At 38.1% G+C, this 12574-nt stretch overlaps 1 protein-coding gene across 6 annotated transcripts in view; it reads right to left on the bottom strand.

Moving 5' to 3' along the window:
- The window catches only part of SUCLG2 (succinate-CoA ligase GDP-forming subunit beta), a 310821-nt gene that overhangs the window by 172987 nt on the left and 125260 nt on the right, over window positions 1-12574 (bottom strand). For 5 of the 6 annotated variants that reach the window (XM_067755138.1, XM_067755132.1, XM_067755133.1 and 2 more), the window contains exons 4-6: window positions 11812-11902; window positions 7714-7866; window positions 6061-6150 (exon numbers count right to left, since the gene is read on the bottom strand). In XM_067755138.1, the coding sequence (XP_067611239.1) occupies window positions 6061-6150; window positions 7714-7866; window positions 11812-11871 (303 nt within the window). In that variant the 5' untranslated portion in view covers window positions 11872-11902. The remainder of the gene's footprint in view (window positions 1-6060; window positions 6151-7713; window positions 7867-11811; window positions 11903-12574) is intronic. The other variant, XM_067755135.1, reaches the window with a different exon arrangement.

Here is a 12574-nt window from a genome sequence, read left to right on the forward strand (position 1 = left end):
TTCTGCATTGCCTCTCTGTGCACTCTGAAACTTCTCTGCTCTCACAGCACCTACATAACCAATTACCTAGAATAAAGTTCCACTGTGGTAAATACTAGGAGTGATTTCTTTGTTCTGGTATTGAGTAAAGAACTCCTGGAGATGTATGTAATTCATATTATCTTAATTTATTGTATATACATGTGTAAACTTCTTTAAATACTAATTTCAAAGCCAGTGGACATAAACAAACATAATGAGTAAAACTGAATATGTTTTAATATTTTTTTTTTCTGGCTAGATAGTATATGTACATGATACAAAATTCCCAAGGTACACCAGGGTCTCCCTCAGAACCTTCCCCAGACTCCCCAGCCACGTAGCCCCCATCTGTCCTCCTGCAGCAGCCACTTACAGCTTGATGCTTCGTTAAGCGATACAGCTATGCGGGCTTCCCTGGTGGCGCAGTGGTTGAGAGTCCGCCTGCCGATGCAGGGGACACGGGTTCGTGCCCCGGTCTGGGAATATCCCACATGCCGCAGAGTGGCTGGGCCCATAAGCCATGGCCGCTGAGCCTGCGCGTCCAGAGCCTGTGCTCCACAACGGGAGAGGCCACAACAGTGAGAGGCCCATGTATCGCAAAAAAAAAAAAAAGAGATACAGCTATGCATATGCAAGTATGCACACTCTGCATTCATCTTTTTTAAGAAACCCAACTTGGTTCTATACCTTGTTTCTTTATTAATAGGTTTCAGAGGGCCTTCATCAGCAACACAAAGAGAGCCATCTTGTAAATGGCTGCATGATATTTTACTGTATGGATGTATCGTAATTCATTTAACCTGTCTCTTAAATAACGGTCATTTGGTTTCCAGTAGTTTGACATTACTTCAAATGCTGCCTTACCTATATCTGTACATATATATCGTACATATGATTAAACATCTATAGGATATATTCCCTGGAGTGGAACAAAAATGGGTGAGCATTTTACATAATAAAAGATTTTATTAAATTGTTCTTGGTAAAGGCTTTCACTAATGTCCTCTTCTACAAACCAGCATCATAGAGGTTGTTTTTCTACTCACAACCATCAGCTATCTGGATCTTTCAGAATGCTAGGTAAAAATGGGTACCTCATATATGGTTTTAATTTGAATCGCTCTTACTGTAAATGAATCTGAGCATTTCTCTATGATATTGAAGCATCTGTATTTCCTCTGCTGTGAATTTTGCCGATTCTTCTGTTGAGATTTTAGTATTTCTCATTTTAATTTATATGAGGCGTTTTTACATGAAGGAATTTAGCTCTTAATCTCATAGAAATTTCAAATAATTTTGCCCTTTAACATTTATCTTTTGCCCATGTTTTTGTTACTTCTGCTGCATGGAAATTTGATAATAATAATGTCATTCTTGGCTTCTGGCTTTGTGCTGGACTTGAAAAAGGTTGGTCCCACCCTCACAATTCTACCATTATTTTTTCAAAAACTTTTTAAGAATTTCTTTATTTAATGTTTACTCTATTTTTATAAATGCAAACAGATTTTATTTGAGTTACAGTGTAGAGCAGATAAGTGACTCACTGCTGAATATTTTTTGTATTTTTAGGGATCTTCCAGGTTATCAATATGAGCGTGCAATGTGAGCTGCATAAGAGAGGCATGATGTCTACCCTGGGCACCATGGCATCCACCACAGTCATTCAGCCTCTGCGCAGAGTAAACACAATAAATAATGGTTGAAATAATCATTAATTTAATAATAAGGATACACTGCATAATAGAAATAAATTCTGTGTGCATATATATATAAGATCTTATCCCAGCTACTTCAAAACTTTTTAATACGCATAACATAAAATTCACAAACTCAACCATTTTTAAGTGTATAGTTCATCAGTGTCAAGTACACTCACAATGTTGTACAACCAAGTTCCAGAACTTTTTCAGAATCCTGAAAACGGAAACTCCGTACCCATTAAATATCAACTTCCCATTCTCCCCTCCTCCAGTCCCTAACAACCAGTCTTTGACTACTCTAGATACCGCATATAAATGGAATGATACATGTTTGTCTTTTTGTGACTGGCTAATTTCACTTAGCAAAATGTCCTCAAGGCTCATCCACACTGCAGCACGTGTCAGGATCTCGCGAGGCTGAACAACCTTCCACTGTATGTATATACTACATTTTTTTTGCCCATTTATTTGTCTATGAACACCTGGGTTGCTTTAAAACTTCTAAAGCTTATATTAACCTAGCTTAGCATGAAGCCTGAATTTTCTCGTGTTACTGCCATTGTAGTTATACATTAACACAGCACTTGGGGGGGGCATTCGTTATTACAATTATTTACTATTGTGTAAAGGCGGACCATAAACATTTTTTGAAGCATGACTAGATCTATGCTGTAAGACCTACAAGGGGTATATGTTATAAAATCTGTGTTGTAATATCCACAAGGGAGATCCAGCCTGGCTTGGAGACAGAACGTGCCTTATTCCAGAGGCTATACGCCAAATGACTACAAAGGCTCTCCAGGCAAAGCGCCGTCAGTCTGCCCAGGTGTAATAATAGGAAATGGCAAGGCCTGTGGCAAGTTGAGCTGGCTCTCCTGCTTTCTAAATGTGTTCAAATTTAAAAGACAGATTAAACACAGTCAAAGAAAACATCCTGCTAGTAAATGTGCAATTAGCCAGCTTGCCACTGCCACCTACTTCCTCAGTAACCATGCTGTACGGAATATTTGTTTTGTTTCTTTTTTGCCACAATTAATGTTATTTTACGGTTATCTGTTAAGCAATCAAAAAAATTAAATGCCTAACATCAAATATCGTGAGGGCCATATGCACGAAACCCTGACAATTTACCAATGTCTTCAAAAATGTTTTAACAGGTTAAAAAAAATTTTGAAAAACTTCTCTTGCACTCCAGGAATTAATATCATCACCATTCATATATGGTTCTTAAAGGTAGCCAGAGGTACAAACCACACCCAGAAGGGTTAATGAGCTTGTATTAACTTGGTTTATCGGATATTTTCATCAGCTTAAATCCTAGAGGCGCATGCTACCAATTCATGGTGCCTATGTTTTTAGAAATGAATAGTATAGATGATAAGAGATGCTTGAGGAACTTGCGGATTTTAGTCATATTCAGTTTTCCCATGGCTTCAGTCTTTTCGGTCAGCTCTTGCTGAAGTGTATTTTCACGAGGAACATATACTTGGTAGGTTTTTACGCAGGATGATGTTTATTTTTGGTTAAACCTAATATTAATACATCATATTTTAGAGACAACAGGCATGAGTCACAGGAAAGATATTAATAATTTTATAAGAGAATCATTTTATATGTCGTTTGTCCATGAGGGAGGCACCTCCAAAGGCCCAAACCACATCCTAAATGAAAATCAAGTAACTTTCAAAGTCACATTGAGTCGAGGGGCCTCTAAGATACCATTTCTTTACCAAAAGATCACCAATGGCTGATCATTTAAATAAATGTTTTCTCCTCTCAGGTGGCTCCTCTGCTCACAGTACACTGGGCCCCATGACTGGAGGAAGCACTGTAAAGCAGAGATCCCCCAATCTACAGCTCCAAAGCTCCCCGTGCTGCTACGCCATGCGTTCCACGTTCTACTGTACAAATATAAACGGGGGGCCCCGGATGAACACATCTGGACACAACTACAGCTGAGATCTCTCTCTCTCTCCTTCACACCCCCTCCTCCTGTGTTCACCGTCAGAAGGCCGACCACTGCCCTCTGAGCCCCTAGGAAACAATGGCTAGTTATCACCTCTGTTCACCAGGGTTCAGCAGATGACCTTGGTCCAACTTTGCTGAGCAAATGAAGATTTAAAGCCTTTCATAGAGACAACAATGAAAAAAGGAAAAACAAAAAACCTGATTTAAAACACTTCTTTACTTTCCTCAGTATATTAAGTCAAAAATATAATGACAATATAGCTACTAATGACCCCTGAGAACTTGTATGTTCATCTTTCTTCCATAGATAACTCACTTAAAACCTAGAGTGTTTAGGGTACTGGGAAAACATGAGTCAGTCATTTAAGAGCTATAAATAACTTAACTGTCTCTTACATTATGTTGGGGGAGGGACTGATGGTGTACATAATACTATTATTGCCTTCTCTAGAACTGTTATGTTTACCTCCTGAGCTTTCAAGCCATGTGGTCAGCAGATTTTATCCACTCCGAATTTATTCTCTTGTCACTTACAGCTACCCATCCCTGACTCCCTAGGAATGTCTTCCAAGTGGACATCCTAGATGTGTTATTTCACTTATTCATGCATATGACAGATGTTTCTTGGGCATCTAATATATTTGCCAAGCACTTTGTTGGCAACACAGTAGTAAGCAAGATTCACCAAGTCCCTGCTGTGGTGCGGATGAGAATCCATCAAAGGTGACTGCAAATGTCCAAGAGAAATACAGATGTTAAAAGGGGTACAGAGGATGTAAACAGGGTTACTGAGCACATTCTGGAACTGACTGTAGGACAGTGTGGCTAGAACACAGTGACTACATGGAGAGTGGCTCTCCGTGACCACCACCCAGACACAAGAAGCCATTAAATAAATCTCAAATATCAGCTAATATAGTTAGTGGCCTCATACTCAGGAAGTGAAACCAACCACTGCAGCCCTTACCCACAAACCCTCCATTATCTCTTTTTCAGCAGGTCACTAACCTGGCGTCTCTTTGCCAGTCTCGGAAACGACAATTAATTCCTCTAGCTGTCCACTGAAGCCTGGTCCTTTCTATTTCCTACTGAGGTTTAGTCCCCGATGATCCTGCTTCCTACTACCATTTTGAACCTTTAGCTTTCCACTGGAGCCTTTTCCCCAGTCCTCAAGTAAGTGCTGTTCTCTCTAATTGAAACAAATATATTTTAAAGTTTTATTCTGCTTCACCCTTCTAGGACTTGCCTTATTGTTACCCTTTAAACTTCTAGAGATAGAATCAATTAAAAGAAAAAGTAAAGGCAGGAAAAAAAAGAGTGCACAACTGACTGTTTTACTGGAGGAACGTTACCCAACTACATTAAAGGAAACTATAACAATCCTAGAGCTCTAGGACAACACACACACACACACACACACACACACACACACACACACACACACACACATGCATGCACACAGAGGATGAAGGGTTATCAAGGTGGCTCCTCTAAGTAATGGAAGAGGAAAACAATAGCCAGTAAATTCTTCTGATTTAATTGTGAGATAAGGAAGCTTGCCTACGTAGACATAAAATCAGGCTCTATGGGCAGGACCAAGGGCAGTGCAGGACTGTGATGCTCAAGACAGACTCTCTCCCTTAATATTAATAGCTCAGAGGGTGATTTTTCTGTCTTTGAAACCAAGGGATATAATTACTAAATTGGCATAATTTAAGCTGTTTTCAGTGAAATATCACCTCTATGCCATTAACATTCATCTCAAATGCCCATTAGCTATGAAAGAATAGCAATTAGTTAAGTAATGTATATTATCAATAACAATAATAACTGACCTTTCTGGAGTATTGAATATGCACTTTCACACATCAGGTTACTCAATCCTCATGATAACCCTCTCAGTTAGGATTTCACCACCCCATTTTACAGATGATGAAAGAGACGTTCAGATGGTCTGAATCACACATGTACTGGGTAGCAGTATAGGATTCAAACTCAGGACTGCCTGACTCTACAGCCTGTGCTTCTAACCACTATATTGCCTCTTATAATTCATGCGCTGGAGCTGCAATGCTACCAAAAAGACAAAGAGACCAACATAAATAACAAAGTGCATGTGTCTGCAGGCGACACACTCTCACACACATACATACTGATATATCAATACATATATATATAGAAACACACATGTCATAAACATCCTCTTTGGAACACCAGGTAAATATTTTTTCATTATAAACAACTAGAGGAAAAAAAAGAAAACAATAAATTACCCTATTTCCTGATAATCACAAACATTAGAGGCAATTAGCAAGTTCCCAAACATTTTCTGAAACACGTCAGACACACCGGCCTCCAATTGCTCAGGTACCTGGTTTTTCAAAGGCCCAAAGAAGCCTAGATTTTCGGCCATCCGCTGAGCTTGGCTGTCCTTTATCCCTTCAATAATGTCAATTTGCTCCTAATAAAAATGAATCAAATGAGCAAAATTCAGACAGTCAAATGAAAAGATTTACAACCTCAAAAGAAAATACTTAGTATTTATTTGCAAATGAGTAATTAAAGTGTGGCACCTTTCCAGAGATCTCTGAGCTGGGCCACCACAGCTGCCTATAGGGTATATTTTAATTAGCAGACCATCTATAAAACAGCCTTTCCAAAAACTATATAATTCTTCAGGGTGGCATGCTGACAAGACAATCGGAGGCCAGTTTTCACTTTTAATTACTATGCAGATGGCAGTGACGAATACTTAGGCAGTTAATTTTTATGACATTTTTTGGAAGGCTTCCAAAGTAAGTTTTTCCTGCCTAACACTGCTGTTAAGTTTAGAGCTTGTCTTATACAGGTTAAATATTACCTTATGATTTAAACACTCTATTGATGATGATAATTATTAATAATACCCTAGCTCTACAAAGGGTCATTCCCTCCAAGATACTGAGTGCTGTTCATACATATTATTTCATGTATTCTCTTAACAAACGGAATGGTTTGTTTTAAATCATGTTAATTTCAAAAATAGGTAGGTATTATTGGAAAGCCACCATGTAAAGTCTCAATTTAACTTCTAAAGTAGTTAACTTAAATATGTAACATTGGTGAAAATATTTTAAAACCAATCTCCAAAGTATTACTACCTTATATAAATGAAGAGTTTCAAGAAATAAAATCCTTGTTTTTTGGAGGGAAAAAAAATCACTTTCTAAAAGGAATAATGAATGTTTCTGCTAAAAAATTTTTTTGTGATTTCTTTTTGACACTAAGAACTCACAATTAAAAGCTGAGATTATAGTTCTAAAGACCTTAGGTTTTTCTTCTTATAGTTGAGGTAGGTTGATAAGCACTTTATATACATCACCTCATTTAATCCTCACAATTCTTATGGGGTGGGAATTACCCCCATTTTCATTTTACTCATTCAAAAAATGAGGCTTAGAGACACTGAGAAATGCACTGGCTAGTTAGGATTTGACTTCAGGTCTCTTTGGCTAGACTCATCCTAATATCAAAAACAAAACAAAACAAAACAAAAACCCACACACAAGATTTAATGAATTGAAACAAACTGATAGAATCTGGCCTTTAGAAGGATTCATTACCAGTACTGAAAGACATCAAGGCAGTCTCTAGTTCACATCTGATTTCCTAGGAGAGAATTTCTGGGTCATCTATACTGTTAAATGGGGTAGAGTTAACCAAGAGGAAATGGAAATATCACAGCCATCTTCATTTCCATTGGTTAATTCTTGGGGCAAGTTGGATGGAAAGAAATGAGGGGGAAAGAAAAGGCAAGAAGGAGAAAAAACAAAGGGAGGGGAAAAAAGCAAAGAAAAAGACCTTGAAAAGCATATACTTTGTATCTACCCAACCTTCAACTGGACACCCAGTAAGAAAAAGGACTCAATATCTTCATGCCTTAAATCCCAGGAACAGTCTTCCTGGCTCAGACTCCACACTAAATCTTTAACAGGTTGTATAGCAACAATCAATGAACAGAGCATAGTCAGGAATCTAAACATACCTTAAAAATAAGTTCTGGATTCGAAGCTGCCACCTCTTCAATGTCAACGCCCCCCTGAGGGCTGCCCACCAGCACAGGGCCATTGCAGGACCGGTCCATCAGAATGGCCAAGTAGGTTTCCCTAGAAATGTCCAAGGCTTCAGCAACCATCACCTACCACATTAGTGGGAAAGTCAAATTAAGTCAGCATCGAGCTGATTTCCACTTGGAAATCTATACAAACTTGCTACACAAATCAAACAGCTTCATTTTCAGGGTCTTTAAACCCAGTGAGATTTGAGAGTGCTGCTCTCATGGCGCACAGTGCCCATTTTCACCTCCTTAATTGATCCTGATAACTTGTTCAAGTGACAGGTATTCGGTTTGCCTCAAGGAACCTTCCCACTTTAATCTTCTTTTTCTTCTTCCTTCGGAAACCCTGACACTTAAGAAAAACTCCAGGGAAGCAGCTGTTATTTTAATTTGAGACATTAACAGTACATATATATTACTACACTGATTTTTCTCAGATTGCACTGGTAGAAAACCAAGTTTGGTTGCCAAAGAAGGATTCTTTTTATGGTATGTCTGATGCTTCCTATGTTTGAATACTTCTGTCTCTTGGATCACTGTATTTTTATTTCAATTTATACTTTCTTTTAAATTACAAACATAATATTTGCTTGTTTGAAAATAATGCAAACGATACTAAAAGTATACAGAGGAGACAGTGAAAGCAGCTCCCTGCTGCACATACACACCCCTTGGGCCCCAGTAGTCAGAGTGATCACGAGTCCATATGGAACCTTTGTGATAATCAGAAAAAGTCATCCCTTCCTCTATGAGGATGTGGTCATATTCCAGGACCATGAATGGGCAGGAGGCAAATCAGATGGAAGGATTTCTTTCTCCACACATGTGCCAGACAGGTGTCCTTTTGCTCTGCACGACCTCAACAGAGGCATGAAGCAACCCTGCCAGGAAAAACCACTACTAACTTTTACCTCTTCCCTATGCGTCTGCAAACATTAGTCACGGAATCTCCTGCACACAGATACATATTATACATGCTTGAATGCCTTTCTTTCTTCCTTTTTGTTCTTAATCTTAATACTACAACTTGGATTGTACAAGGTCTTCTCTCTTCATTGTGACTACACAGTACTTATATGTCAATATTTATTTGACCATGTCCCTGATGACAATTTATGTGGACTCATGTTTCTAAAATGCTGCCTCAGTGATTATTTCTGTACGTATAGCTCTGCTCCATTGTTGTAGTATCCCTGTGGTCAAGGTATATAAAGGTAAAATGGCTAAGTTTTATATTGTTCATATTTAAAATTTTGATAAGTACTATTAAATTTCCTTGGAGACAGAGGCTGTACCAACACTCCCAACAAAAACAGTAACAGATGTCTTGGATGCTTTTTAAAAGAAAATAAGAATATCCATGAAGAATCAGTACTAGAAGTGAAAATAATAAAATCACATACATTGCTTTTCCTAAAAGTTCAGTAATACGTTTCACAAAAAATGTTACTGATTAAGTAACATTAGATTTTAGCTACCCAGAAGCCACAAAAGCATTAATTTTTAAGTCACATGAAATGTGGTAAGTATATGATGACCTAGAAAGCTATAACGTAATGAATACAGAACTCCTTCTTTTCACACCTTTATGGAATTTATGACTGGTCAAAAATAAAGTACCTTATAAGGGGTTTCATAGTGATTTTTCTATCATAAATGGTAGCTCATGAGTTTGTAAGAAATATTTCTTGGCACACGGTGTTAGGATTTTCATAGAACCATTCTGATTTCAAGTCACTTTCTAATACAGAGCTAGTCTAGCGAGCCAGATTTAATAACTTTCAGTAGTTATTCTGACAAGCAATACAACGTTATAACGTTTTAGGATAAGTGTCATTCAAGAGTCCTATTCTTAATCTTCTAAAGTGTTGACAGATATGCTCTACATTCCATCAAATTTCTATTTGCAAAGTCCAGCTGCTGCCTCAAACAGCTCCTGCTTGGTAGAAACAACCCATCACTCTTCAAAAAAACATTCTCAGGAAAATGATGATTGTCAATAGATAATTCAAGAAATTTTTATATACAGACCAGTTTTTTGACGTTAAGATGCCCTTCCTATGAGCCAGGATATTAAAATACTTTAGGGATTGTTACAGAGAGAATCTAAATGGACTCCATCAACACTCATGCCATGAGAAGTTCAGTTAGATACATTTCAATAATCTTCATCTGTGACTGACACAAACAATATCATCAACACAGCCTTTTCTTGGAGTCTTCCGGTATGGAAAACTTTTTAACATACTTTACCCTATTTGACCAATGAACCTGTTTTTCATTTTTTTGTTGTTTGTTCATTTTGTTTTGTTTTTTATATATCATGCTACTCAAATTGTAGTCTGTGGATGAGAGCCAGTGTACAAACTATGTGTAACAGGACAGCGATGAGATAGGATTAACAGTGTACTCAGTTTTTGAACTTAATCTCTTTGAGAAACAGTAAACAGTACAGGTACTGACTCATGGAGTACATGATGAGTAGCACTGTCTCACCTCCCCTATTACTATCCCAAGGAACACACCACAAACACAGACTTAGGAAAAAAACCCAATGTGAATCGATGTATGTAATGTGCTTAAATAGCTTCTTGAACAAACTTAGAAATCTAAAGTTTCTATAATCTGGGAACTTCTGATTGATGTCAAAGATTCCATAAATTAAAAATGCATGTTCCTTAAAGTTGTATATAATAATACTGTTACAAAATGTGGTACTGCACATTTTACAGAGAAAAAGAACAGAAACAAAGCATGGCAATTAAGGGGTGAGAATAGAGGGAAACTTTACTTTTCTAATTTTTATATTTCTGTATTATTGGAATTTTTTACATATGTTAATCACTTTTGCAAGTGTTAAGAAACACTTACAAATAAATCACTCTGGTAGCTTCCTGGCAATGACTCAATTCACAAGAAGGCACTTATCTCTAGTATTTCATGAACCGACCTACAAAACTAATTTTATGCATATCTATATAACGTGAATCTTCTTTTGTGTATTTTTATATGCTTTTTAAAGGTATCACAAACTCTAATCTAAAACCCCATGTGTCCATATAAAGTAACAAATTCCTACAAACAAAACTACTAATCATATCCTCTGGGGACAAATTTTGAAGATGTTACACAGGTAAAGGCTCATAACCAGTTTAAAAAGGAAAAAAAAAGTACCACGCTGGGCTGAACAAAAATAAATTCGAAAAACCAATTTAAGATGTAAACAGTTCTTGCATCTACCTGCGAGGCAGTGGGAAAGGGAAATAACCAGAACCAGTCTTGTTTGTGGGCTTCCTCGACATTTAGAAAGGCTCTGTCTTCTTAGAGGGAAGGAGCTAATGACCCTCCAGTATCTCCATCTCCCTCCAGCTCAGTGTCCTTTTCCGGACCAAGACAGTCGCTCTCACGGTTAAGTTAGGCTCTGGCCTCAGCTCTGCCACTCACAATTTCATGGCTGAGGCAGGCCACTTTGCTCTCGGCTTTATTTTCTCTGTGTGTGTATGTATACACGTACGTGCCCTATACACACTTGGGTGTCCCAAGAGACCTCACTAATACAACATACTCCCAGTGAGAACAGTGGGTCAAAATGGTAACAATCTTAAAGTAAGTTATAGGGGCACATAGAAAAACAACTGTAACGGGTACAGTAATTCTGATATACTGAGGATGAGGGTGGGGCTGCGAGGGAGCAGAGAATGTCACTGAGTCTAGGAGCTGTTATGCCAAGGTCTTTTGGCTTTAAATAGAATCGTGCCTGTGTTCTGAAAGAAAAAGGTATTATTTCAATCACTACCCATTTTTACTAAATGCTGATGACAATAAACACTATTACTACTTTAGAATCCTTTTTATTTCTCCCTGAAGTTACATCACACGCAGAATTAACTATGTGAGGTTTAAAAAATAAAATGGCACGTTGCCAAAGTGCATTGCTTCATTTGATACTGTCAAAATTGAAGTATGATTTTCTTTTCTTTTTTTTTTAACACATACACAGAAAATGACCAAAAGCATTCACATTACCTTGTTAACTTTCACACCTTCTTTTGGAGTTTGTTTTGTTGCTAGATTATACCCAATCATCTGTTTAGCCAGCTGTCCCACAACTTTAGGACTAAGAGAGAGGAGAAAAAAAAGAGAGAGAAGAAAGAAAAGAAAGTCAAGGTCTCTGTTGAAAATCATTTTAAAGCAGAGTCTGTATTATATCCCCAAGTCCACCCGCCCAGGGCCCACCTCCACCTTCACAGAATCCATGGTGCTTTCTGCTCATACACTAGGTGCCTAGCACTGTACCAGAGGCTCACTGAGTACAAAATATACATGAATGAATGAATGAATGAAACAATAGGAGGGAAGCGGGGGAGGGGAAGGGAGGGGAGGGAAGGGAAACAAAAAGAAGCTTGCTTACATTTGCTATCCTCTCCCCCCAAATAAGTTACAGTCATAGTAGAGACACAATGCTGAAATGCATAGCAGACTAAGATAAGAGCTGAATAACAAATACTGGATAGTGGGCAACCTGGGAAGTAAGACCAAAGATGGGGATAAAGGGAAGGGGAAGGATCAAAGTAACCATGAAAGTTATGTGACAGGAGAGGAGAGGAAAGTGTTCAGTGTGTGGAGACATAGGATATAAAGCTGACCAGACAGGTTCAGGTAAAGGAAGAATTGACTATCAGACAGGAGGGACCAGTGATGCCATTGGTAATGGGAAGCCACCGCAGGTTCTTGAGTAGGAGAGTGGCATTACAGAAGCAGCATTTAATTTGTAAGTGGTACCATATCA

The sequence above is a fragment of the Pseudorca crassidens genome, chromosome 10 (assembly GCF_039906515.1).
Source record: "Pseudorca crassidens isolate mPseCra1 chromosome 10, mPseCra1.hap1, whole genome shotgun sequence".
NCBI classification, from domain to species: domain Eukaryota; kingdom Metazoa; phylum Chordata; class Mammalia; order Artiodactyla; family Delphinidae; genus Pseudorca; species Pseudorca crassidens.